Source organism: Ambystoma mexicanum, chromosome 6p (assembly GCF_040938575.1).
Source record: "Ambystoma mexicanum isolate Mex_15411 chromosome 6p, UKY_AmexF1_1, whole genome shotgun sequence".
In the NCBI taxonomy this organism is placed as follows: Eukaryota; Metazoa; Chordata; class Amphibia; order Caudata; family Ambystomatidae; genus Ambystoma; species Ambystoma mexicanum.
This window is the reverse complement of record NC_090935.1, coordinates 1,377,443,109-1,377,455,577: the sequence shown is the minus strand read 5'-3', so window position 1 is coordinate 1,377,455,577 and position 12,469 is coordinate 1,377,443,109. Positions and strand designations below refer to the sequence as shown.

General features: G+C 49.2%; 1 protein-coding gene across 2 annotated transcripts in view; it reads right to left on the bottom strand.

Annotated features, from left to right (window-relative positions):
* Positions 1–12,469, bottom strand: part of TECRL (trans-2,3-enoyl-CoA reductase like) — a 1,221,034-nt gene that overhangs the window by 515,026 nt on the left and 693,539 nt on the right. For both annotated transcript variants that reach the window (XM_069626096.1, XM_069626097.1), the window contains one exon: positions 4,436–4,508. In XM_069626096.1, coding sequence (XP_069482197.1) covers positions 4,436–4,508 — 73 coding nt within the window. The remainder of the gene's footprint in view (positions 1–4,435; positions 4,509–12,469) is intronic.

Below are 12,469 nucleotides of genomic sequence, written 5' to 3'. Positions count from 1 at the left end.
TGTTCTTTTGTTTTCATAATGCTTCTTTCATTGATGGTTGTTTTGTCTACACTTTTGCATTGCCTTGCAGTGTATTTAAAGAATATAACAACAAGGCTCCCAATGCTTAACAACCAGCTTTGTTGTGAGCCTGAGCGCCTTTCACTGGACCACTGAATCTTAATTAAAGCAGTATTTTCACGGGTACTATCTCAGAAGGATTGTAGAGGCCACACACTGTAACATAGCCTTATGTGTGTCTGGAGTGTGATGTTTTTAATGACTGTGTTCTCCTTTCGTGCGGAGCCACCAGCTCTTACTTATATCCAGTTCTTCCAAGGCATCCTCAATCCTAATGTCCTCAGCTAAAAATAAAGAAAAGGGGAATTGCTGTTCAGGCCTGTTGTAACCAGGACAGGGCAAAGGGACAAAACGGATGCTTTGTCTTTTGGAACAGTAACCACATTCCCATGGGCCCATCAACATTCACAGCACCCCTGCTCCATGAATTCCTGGAACGTACCTTATCCATTCCACTCCCAGCCACCTCTGCTCTCACAAAGCCTGATGTCAATCAACGCTCGCTTAGCCATCTTTCACACTGCCAACATCTCTGATCACATTTCCACACAAAAGCTTTATCACCGAAACAAGGCTAACATTCACTGCCTCACATGTCTTTGCTGTACTCATCCCACCTGGCTACAGCATCCTACATGCCGACCACCTGGGGAAGGTAGAGAGAGGCGTGGCAGTCATCCCCAAATCTCACTGAGGGTTGTCCTCAAAAAGGTGCCTTTGAACTCCTTGCAGCTTCCAACTTTCACACAAACAGACTGCCTCTTTCCATCTCATCTGTCACCCACCTCACATGTGTGAGTCATTTCTAAATTATATCTCTGATCTCAACACATCTTCATCAAGCACACACACTCAAATACATTGTCCTTTGTAATCTCAATTTACCAGGAACACAAAGCACCAAAAGCACATGGGATGCTGTCTATTATCTCATGGAATCCATGAATATAAAGGAACATTTTGGGAGAAAAATACTTGACCATGTTTTTCCATATCCCACCTGATAAAATTTCTCAGCCTGACCCCACTTGACTGAACAGGTGTGCTGCCTTTCCTTTCCTCCTAATCCATACTCTACAGACCTATAGGGACAGGGCAAGACCACTATGTTGTCCAATTGTTTCTTTAAGAACTTCCCCTTCAAAGCACTAGGACACCATCTTACTATGCCAATCTGCCCAACCAACCCCAACATCGACACCCTTTTGTCAACCTTCAACTAACCCACAAGTGTGTCCGGTCAAAGGATCGAATACAAAGGGTTGAATGGTCAAAGGATCGACACCAAAGGATCGAAAACCAAAGGATCGAATGCTTTTTTAATTATATATATATTTTTGGGGGTTTTCATTTAGTGAAAAAAGTGTTTTTTACCACAAAAACAGGGGCTGGGGGAAAAAATTAGATCCTTTGGTTTTCGGTCCTTTGGTGTCGATCCTTTGACCATTCGACCCTTTGGTTTTCGATCCTTTGACCTACAACCACCCACAAGGACCTTGCTGATACTATTTGATCAATAAATTCTACCTCATACCTGGATGGCATGTTTCCATCCACCATCATGAAACAATTCTCAGTATCTGCCCATACACCCTCCAAATCGCCAATGTTTGCTCAAACAAGTCATGTATCCAAATGCCTTAAAAACAGGATTAATCTTCCCAATCCACAACAAATTTACTCTAGATCCAGATGACCTTGTCAAAAACGAACTGATCACTAGCCTTCGGTCCATTGTTAAACTCAATGATAAGGCAGTTGCCATGGAATTCCAGATTAACCAATATGGCCTTCTCTATGAAGACCAACCTGATGTTAGATCATGATATAGTATGAAAACATTACCCATTAAGGTCATAAATGATGCTAACTAAATCATGGCTAAAGACCACTCCTGCCTCTTGGTCCTCTTTGACCCCTCTGTCACGTTCAAACAGTCGACCAATTTACACTTACAAGCCTACTTGCAGATAAAATGGGGTTCACAAGCCAGCTGCGAAAACCCATAGGGATTAATGTTCTCCCAGTGCATTTCAGACTCTATACCAAACCGCTCAGACCATTTCTCATTGACTGTAATATCTCACTTCATCAAGAGGGTGATGATACTGAGCTATACCTCAAAGTGATTTGTACTCTAGACATTTCACCCCTCAGAGAATCCCTCACCTCCATCCAAGCCTGGATGACAGGCTCCTACTTGGAACTCAGCCACACCAAAATGGAATTTGTCCAAGGTCATAGATCTAAGCAGTAGGTCACGAATAGGTGAGTGAATGGCATGCAGCTTGATGGATTCCCACCTTAATTAGCCCCATGTTCCAAATCACTTGGTTTCATTATTGACAGCAATATCTTCTTCTGGCAGCAACATATCAGCACAAAAGCCCAAACTGTATGGGAACAACTAGCATTTCTCCAGAAAATATAAAACACTTCCTCCCACCTGAGGATGTCAGAAGAATGGTCCAGTCACTGGTAATCGCACAACCCAAAGGTGGGAACACCCTTGTCCCTGGTATCATGGCCACACAACTGCCCCCACACTCATAGGGATGCACAACATATTGCTGCATGTAATTGAGAATTGTGGCCACATCTCCCCCACACTTCAAAACTGCATGTGTCCCATATAATGCAACTACTTCCCCAAAACATGCCTATCTAGCCACAAAGCACACAGGGTCAGGCGGGAATCACTTCTCTAGGAGCTAGACCATTGCCAACCTTGAGACTAAACTGGCACGCAAGGAAAAGACTTCTGTTGCAACGTACCTGCATAATGGACCCCAGGCAGGTTGCTGTCCCTTAACCAATTAACAGCAGAGGTGGGTGGGTCCTATAATGATTCTCTACGGGAATTCAGGATGGACATGCACACCCTTAGCCCTAAAGAGGTTTAATATGCCCTTGCTCTAGTCTGCAACTTAAATTGTCCAACAGCACCTTTAGTGGTACCTGGAACCTTTGTCAATTCTGCTAAGAAGCAAAAGCAGATTATTTCCAACATTCCACATTTGGGGGTTAAACCAGCAGCATTTCTTTTTGTTGATGATAGGTTTCAGGTACTCCTCTGTAAGATACATGATATATATGCATGGGATTTATGAAGCAAATACCTATCTGGGAAGCAGAGTAGTGCGGTACATGGGGGTCGACCCAAAGGCTTACCCGTGAGGGTGTGGGGGTAGGGGATGAGAAGGGATACGTAGGGGAAGCAGGCGAAGTGTGGGAGATCCAGAGGGGAAACATTAGGGGTGAGTGGATAGATGAGCAATTGTCGAAATGTTCTTAGAAGTGTAGGGTCTTCAGGTCCTGACATGAGGCAATGTTTTATTCTCCTTCTATGACACATTGCATGCACATGTTTACTGGAACATGTTACATTTTTTTTCAAATGATAAAGTTAAATTAGAGTAATACAGTTGATATGTACAGCTGGAAATGCGTCTATTTTGAATATTTATTTTTAAGAAGGGAAAAGGGCCACTGGACCACACCGCCATAAATGCTTGCAAGGCACCCTCGGCCTCCCAGAAATCACTCGTGTCCCCCTCTGGTGCGATTGTGTCAAAGACATTCCAGAACGCGGCTGCAGGTGTGAAGGAGAGGCCTGTATCTCATATGCCAAAGAAGCTTCTAGATAGTTCACATTAGTGGATTCTACTGAACACACCATTGCAAAGTATAACAAACCGGAAGATGTAGAGTACTCTGCTCATTATGACATTAATGTCAACTAACTAAGCTCTCTCCAGTCACTGCTTAGTAAGTCACTCAAGGGGAAAATGTAGTCGGCCCTGCAGGAAAAAAACAGCTTCTAATCCATAAAACAGGGATTCATGGGTCTACAAATTTGATCCGGTTGATTCCTGGAGCCTGTGCGAGAGGATCCGGTCAGACACATAAAACACAAATAAGGCTGCCGAGCAAACACCGATCCTACTAATATAATATGGCAGCCATCAAGAAGAGGAAGCAAGGAGAATTCTATTCCAGAGAAAATGTACACTGAAAAAAAAGCAAACGTCATAGGTTGGGCTTTGCAAATTTAGACGGTAAGTCTTTTGTGTCCTGTGGTGGCTTGACAGGAACTACATCTTACCGTCTACATTTGTAAAAGGCAGGTCTATTGTCTTTGTCAATGCTTGTTTTAGTGCAGGGGGACTGTCAAAAATTAAATCAAATAAAATAACATTCATAACATTCTGTACGTACTGGGCTGTGCTGCAAAGCATCTGCCTGTTATTTGATAAGCAAGGGGATAAATAGCATTCTGGAAGTCCACTCAAAAATTATTAATTAAACACACACCCCTTAAACACCGCACATTTACAGTTTTTGAAAAAAGTGAATTTTGAGATGCCATACGTACATGGAGGTGTGTAGCGAGGATGGTTGATGTAATAGGCAAACCAGGAAGTGAATCCCCAATACAAGGCGCACCCCTGTAAAGAAACACAAATCGTTAATATGAGTTTGAAGAGGCAAACAACCAATCTTACATCTGCCTCTCCTTCAAATGCAGGGTTCAGTGCTTCTCTTAGAATGCATCCTATTGTTTTTTTTCCTTGTTGATTTCTTGAGTGTTGTTTCCAAATTGGCCCCTGTATTAGATTACCTCTGATAGATCTGTTTATACCTAAACTTAAAGGAAAGGCTAGGGCTTATTGCCTAATTTGTATATAACTCTTCCAATTAAAGAGATCTTTCCTAAACGATTACAGCTGTCACAGGGCATTTTTGTGGCAAGGTGACTTCTACAACACAGCAATTTTAGGTGGTTGTCTAGGTCCTCACCATTGGAGATGCACTAAGAGGCCACCGGATTGCCCCTAAAAATATCAATGATGTCCCAATTTCAGGCAGGGAGGTGTGGGGGTACCAAAATAATACTTGACCAAAGGCGGTATAAATTCTTGCATCGGACCTGTGCCACAGGGGCATGTTGTACTGAGGAAGTCCAGTGCTGCACAGAATCACACCATCAGGGTGCTTTACTTTACTTTCGATTTACATATTGCGCCACATGCCCAGGGACCTCAGAGCGCAGCAGTATAGCATAAGAGGCCTTGTCCAACATTTTGTAGAATCTCAGTACTGGTAGATGTAATCAATGAGGAAACTATACTATGAAGCGGAAGCTGGACCGGCCTTAGAAGCAGCAGCGCCCCGGGCAGAAAAACGACAATTTGGTGCCCCTTTGTCATGTCTTCGGTACGTACCTCCGGCCATGTCCCGTCATCCAGCACTCACTCTCCTCCACCTGTCCCCCAGGGCTCAAACAGGCAACCCGGTGTGGCTCGCGCGCTGGCGAAACAATCGCCGCAGGCTATTCAGTCGCGCCTGCGGCCGTTTTTCCATTGGCAGTTGCCATGGAGATTAGGCAGCCGCTCGAGCCCTCGTACCGTGTTGACCCGGTCACGTGACTCGTCCATACGGTCATGTGCCCCGGGTTCACGGTCACGTGACTCCAATCATCGTCACGTGACCAGGAGGTGAACGTATTTAAACCGGGCAGTACCTGTACTCCACGCTTCACAGCTGATTTCCTTGGAGACCCTGACTGGCGGCGAACTTACTCGTATTACTTACCCGGCTTCCTGAAACCTTGCTCTTGTTATTTGGACTTCCTGCGGATCACGTTTGGCTACGGCGACACCGGCTCCTCTGTTCAGCACGGCTCTTGACCTCGGACTGAATCACGGACTCCCTCTGGATCTTGCTGGATCTTGCTCTTGGTTATTCCACGGACGGCTCTTCCTGGCTTCAGACCCATCTTTCTGCTCAACGGACTTCTCTTGGATCTTCCAGATCCCCTCGCTGCACGGTGGGTCACGCCTCCCAAGTGGTAGTTGTAAACAGACTGTTGGGACCCTTTATTCCGGTACAAAATTCTTCAGGTGGAGACTGACGAATTACATCTGGTCCTATCCGGTCCCTTGCCTGAGTGAGTCCTGGAACCATCCTCCCTTTCAGGTTCAACGTCCTTCCTATCAAGTCCCCGGTAAGACCCTGATTGTTCTCTGTTTGATTACTCGTTGTGCCCTGCTTGCTTGGATTGTAATCATTGCCTTCCCTTACAGCTACCTGGGGGTTCCTGGTACTTCAGTTCCGGCTTCGGATCTTCTCCACCTGTGGCCTCAAGGGTTGCACAGGGAGTGATAAGTGATTCTCCCTGTGCGGCACTTGGGGACGGAGGTCTCCTATATCTTCACGACTCTCAACGCACAACAGACTGTGAAGCCTAGTCGTGTGAGATATGGAGGGCGCCGCTGAAGACCCCCTGGCCGCTGTTATCCAAGCACTTACGGTACTACGGGCCGACATGGTGGCTGCTAATGCAGCAGTCCATCAGCGTCTCGACCTATTACAGAGTGCCCAGCATCCCCTGCCCGCAGATCCAGAGCTGGGTGACGCCACTCCAGCTTCTGTGCCTTTTGCACCCCCACTCCCGGCTCCCTCGGCTCCTGTTCCGGTGGTCTTGCCCTCTCCCTTTCCTTTGGCTGCCCCAGAAAAGTTCCATGGGGACCCGAGGAAGTTTAGAACCTTCCTTAACCAGTGTAAATTGCACTTTCTGTGTCGACCCCTTGCTTTTCCTGACCCCACCACCAAGGCGGCATTCACTCTATCACACCTAGCCGGCACGGCTGCTGCTTGGGCAAACCCGCTGTTAGAAAACAATCATCCTGCCCTCTATGATTTCGACCAGTTGATAACAGAAATGTCCAGGGTGTTTGACACCAGATACAAAGCGCAATCCCATGATCTAGAATTACTGGATTTATCGCAGAGTAAGAGCTCCCTCATTGAGTACATCACACGATTCAATCAGCTAGCAGCTGAGACCTCATGGCCCGAAAGCAAAAAATCGGTAGTATTCTACAGAGGGCTAAACAACCCTATGAAGGACGCTCTGGCCATGGTCCCGTCCCTACCAGTTCAGTTTCCGGCTCTGGTGGATTTGGCACTCCAAGTGGACGCACGGCGCTCTGAACGCAGGGCTGAGGCCGGATTCTCCCAGTCTGCCGGCTCTGCCGTCTCATCATCTTACTCTGAACCCACCAGTGAGCCTATGCAAATAGGGGGTGTTAGGAGTCCCATCACCTCAAGGGAAAGGGAGCGCAGAAGGGCCGAGAACGCCTGCTTTTACTGTGGATTGGGGGGGCATTTAGTCAAGGAGTGTCCTCGAAAACCCAAAACTAAGAAACCGGATTTTCGTCCAGCTCGATCCTAGATACGGGGGTAGGATCGAGTTCTCCATGCCCTTCCCCGAGTCACATTCCGTCGTTTGGTCGAATCAGGCCCATCCAGGTAGAAGCTACCATACAACCTGCCCCTGGTATCACTCATCCCGTACAGATCACCATAGATTCCGGGGCCTCCGGGAACTATATCGATATCACCCTAGCCCAGACACTGAATCTCCCTTTGATCAACAAACACCGACCCGAACCGGTTCAAGCAGTCGACGGGACTGAGCTTGTTTCTGGTCCCATCAAGCAACAGACAGCTCCCCTCGTCCTGACCATCCAATCGACCCATAGAGAAACCCTCCACTTCGATCTGATATCCATGCCCCAGTTCGGTATCATCATAGGCATACCATGGTTACGAGAGCACAACCCGCATATCGATTGGGGAACAGGTCAGATATATTTCGAATCCGAGCTCTGCCAGAACTTCTGTCTACCTGCAGACACAGAGACTGACACCCCAGCAGTGGCTCTTGGTGCGGTTGCCCAACTATCAATACTGGGCGGTGTTATCCCCCCTGCTTCACACATAGTGGGTTTAGTCTCCAATCACATTCCTGTGGTTTATCGGGATTACAGCATGCTATTTGATCAGGGCTCCTCCGAAGTACTCCCTCCTCACCGCCCATATGATTGCCCGATTGACTTGGTTCCCGGGACTGTAGTACCCTCGGGCCGCATCTATTCTTTATCTATGTCGGAGGATCTGACGCTTAAAGAGTACATCGATAAAGCGCTGCACCTGGGTCACATACGACCGTCTAGATCTTCTGCAGCTAGCCCCATATTTTTCGTGCCCAAAAAAGAGGGCGACCTTCGCCCCTGTGTGGATTACCGTCGGCTCAATGCCATCACTATTAAGAACCGGTACCCGATTCCACTCATCTCTCCTCTTCTAGACCGTTTAACCCATGCCTCCGTGTATACCAAGCTGGATTTGCGGGGGGCCTATAATCTCGTCCGCATCCGAAAGGGAGACGAGTGGAAGACCGCCTTCTGTACGCGGTATGGCCTTTACGAGTATACAGTCATGCCCTTCGGCCTATGCAACGCCCCGGCCACCTTTCAGCATTTCATGAATGACATCTTCTCGGACATCCTGGACATATTTGTGGTGGTGTATCTTGATGACATACTCATTTTTTCTCACACATTGAAGGAACATGTCCAACATGTACGTGAAGTGTTGTCCCGGCTGCTACACCACTCGTTGTTTGTGAAACCCGAAAAATGCTTGTTCCATGTAACTAACGTGGAGTTTTTGGGGTTCAATATTACACCTGGTGGTCTAGCCATGAATCATGCCAAAGTACGGGCGGTCCTCGAATGGCCAACACCAAAAACCCTGAAATCCTTGCAATCCTTCCTGGGTTTCGCCAATTTCTATCGGCGTTTTATTTCTGGGTTTTCTTCTCTTGTGTCTCCTCTCACTTCCCTTACCAGTCCTCTTGTCCCGTTTGAATGGGAGGTGATGCACCAGCATGCCTTTGACGCGTTGAAGAACGCCTTCACCACTGCCCCTGTGCTCCAGCACCCCGACCCTGACCAGCCGTACGTAGTTGAGGCTGACGCCTCTTCCTTCGCATTGGGGGCTATCCTGTCACAAGCCTGTCCCAATACGGGGCGGCTACATCCTGTAGCCTTTCATTCACGTAAGTTTAACCCTGCAGAAACCCATTATACCGTAACAGAAAAAGAGCTACTGGCGGTGATGGACGCCTTCCGTACCTGGCGTCATCACTTGTTGGGGGCCAAACATAAGGTCACGGTATACACCGACCACAGAAACTTGCAAGACCTGGCAGCCCTGAAATGCGTTAACAGCAGACAGGTCAGATGGCACCTGTTCTTCGCCGCTTTCGACTTTCAGATTCAACATCGCTCTGGTTCTGAGCATAGTAAGGCAGACGCTTTGTCCCGCTCCCCTGGGGGGGTTTCGTTACCTGTATTTCCTGACACGCTCTTGCCCCGGGGGCATGTTATTTGTACTTGTACTCCTCCTCTACCTCTACTCGAGGAGATCCGCTCTTGGGTAAAAAAACACCCCGATCATTTGTCAGAATGGGATCCCTCCTTTCATAACGGTCTACCGTATGTACAGGACCGTCTAGTCCTCCCTACCACTGACACCAGAAACCTAGCCCTGGAGTGGTCACATGACGCCCCGGTCAATGGTCACCCAGGCCAGGCCCGCACCTTGGATCTCTTAAAATGCTGGTGTTGGTGGCCCTCCATGAGACGGGACGTGGGCTGTTACGTCGCCTCGTGCTCGGTCTGTGCTCAGGGCAAACATCGTAGGGGTCGTCCGTTGGGACTATTACGCCCATTACCCGTGCCGCCAAAGCCCTGGCACACCCTGAGCATGGACTTCGTGACTGATTTACCCAGGATTCAGGGGTATGACACCGTGTGGGTAGTGGTCGATGTCTTCACCAAAATGGCTCGTTTCGTTCCTTGTCATGGTATCCCTTCTGCCCCTGTCTTGGCCAAACTGTTCTTTGATTCCATTTTCTGCCTGTACGGCCTTCCTTCTGTCCTGGTGTCCGATCGTGGTTCTCAGTTTACTTCCCGTTTCTGGCGTGCCCTGACCGCTCTGCTAGGTATCGATGCACGGTTCTCCTCCGCTTACCACCCGGAAACCGATGGTCAGACGGAAAGAACAAACCAGTCCATGGAGCAGTATCTGCGTTGTTTGATGCTGCAGCAACAGACAACCTGGTTACAGAACATCCGTTATGCTGAGTTTGCCTACAACAACGCTACACACTCTTCCACGGGCTTCTCTCCGTTCTATGCCATGTATGGTCAGCATCCCCGATTCCTCCCTGTCCCTGACATTTCACCCTCCGAGAACCCTGCCGCCGCAGCCTGCATTCGAGATATGACGTCCCTCCATGCCCAGGTCCTCGTTCATCTGCAGGAGGCGCAGGCTTCCATGAAGGCCTCCTCGGACGCTAGGCGTACCATGGCACCCTTGTATCCCGTTGGTTCTCGGGTTTGGTTGTCCTCCCGTCATCTCCACTTAAAGGGTTGTCGCAAGCTGTTGCCCCGTTTCGTGGGTCCTTATGTCGTTTCCCGGGTCATCAACCCGGTGGCCTATCGCCTGGTTCTCCCTTCCTCTTGGCGGGTTCATCCTGTGTTCCATACCTCCCTCCTCAAGCCCTGTCCCTCCTCAACCCGTCTTCGCCCCTCTCCTGCCCCTGTTTCCCTGGGGGTGCCTGATGTTTTCGAGGTCTCAAACATTCTAGGGTCCCGTTTTCTTAGAGGTCGCCTGCAATACCTGGTCGATTGGTTGGGTTATGGTCCGGAGGAACGTTCCTGGGTCTCTGCCTCGGATGTCCAGGCCCCCCGGCTGGTTGCTCGGTTTCACCGGGTGCATCCTTCGTGCCCACGGGGTCGTGGGCCTTTGGGGGGGGCTCTGTCATGTCTTCGGTACGTACCTCCGGCCATGTCCCGTCATCCAGCACTCACTCTCCTCCACCTGTCCCCCAGGGCTCAAACAGGCAACCCGGTGTGGCTCGCGCGCTGGCGAAACAATCGCTGCACGCTATTCAGTCGCGCCTGCGGCCGTTTTTCCATTGGCAGTTGCCATGGAGATTAGGCAGCCGCTCGAGCCCTCGTACCGTGTTGACCCGGTCACGTGACTCGTCCATACGGTCATGTGCCCCGGGTTCACGGTCACGTGACTCCAATCATCGTCACGTGACCAGGAGGTGAACGTATTTAAACCGGGCAGTACCTGTACTCCACGCTTCACAGCTGATTTCCTTGGAGACCCTGACTGGCGGCGAACTTACTCGTATTACTTACCCGGCTTCCTGAAACCTTGCTCTTGTTATTTGGACTTCCTGCGGATCACGTTTGGCTACGGCGACACCGGCTCCTCTGTTCAGCACGGCTCTTGACCTCGGACTGAATCACGGACTCCCTCTGGATCTTGCTGGATCTTGCTCTTGGTTATTCCACGGACGGCTCTTCCTGGCTTCAGACCCATCTTTCTGCTCAACGGACTTCTCTTGGATCTTCCAGATCCCCTCGCTGCACGGTGGGTCACGCCTCCCAAGTGGTGGTTGTAAACAGACTGTTGGGACCCTTTATTCCGGTACAAAATTCTTCAGGTGGAGACTGACGAATTACATCTGGTCCTATCCGGTCCCTTGCCTGAGTGAGTCCTGGAACCATCCTCCCTTTCAGGTTCAACGTCCTTCCTATCAAGTCCCCGGTAAGACCCTGATTGTTCTCTGTTTGATTACTCGTTGTGCCCTGCTTGCTTGGATTGTAATCATTGCCTTCCCTTACAGCTACCTGGGGGTTCCTGGTACTTCAGTTCCGGCTTCGGATCTTCTCCACCTGTGGCCTCAAGGGTTGCACAGGGAGTGATAAGTGATTCTCCCTGTGCGGCACTTGGGGACGGAGGTCTCCTATATCTTCACGACTCTCAACGCACAACACCCTTCCCTTCACCCGCGTGCCGCTCGTCATGGGGCAGGGGTTTGGGGGGAGTGCCACATTTTTCAATAGGCATGGCAGGCGCCCTATTGTTATTAGACGCACTATGCGGAGCACATTTTATTTCAATAGGGTGCCTGACGTGCTTTCTACCACCACGCAAGCTCTTGGGAGACCTTGAAAGACTCCCCTGAGCTGGCGTGCAGGGGGCTAATGACAGAGCGCACCGGGCAGCTGCCCGACACGCCCTGCCCTAAAGCCGGCTCGGAGCAGAAGCTGGAGGAGACGTGTATGAGTCGTCCAGCTAATGCATATAAAATAGTTTAAGTTTATGGACTGCACATCGAACTGTAGTGGTATGTATTTGTTTATTGGCAGAGGTTGCCCAAATCCGACTCTTTCAGATAGCATAGTTTAGGCTCTTAAAGTTATTTGTTCTTCTCCAGAGAAGGATAACTGCCTTTTGAGAGCTCTGGTGATCACCCTTTGCGGGCTGCAATTTAGATGAGAAAGGGAATCTCACTTGCTGCACGGAAGTCTTTTTTGTTTGTAGAGGTTCAGTGCTAAACATCTCTAAAGAGACAACAACCAGAGACATCACTACTGCACACACAGCTCAGAAATATCTATATCACGAATCCGTTCAGATAGATCACCCGGTGAATAGCCTGTTGTTGGCATCACATGTGTGCAATTTGTAGGTC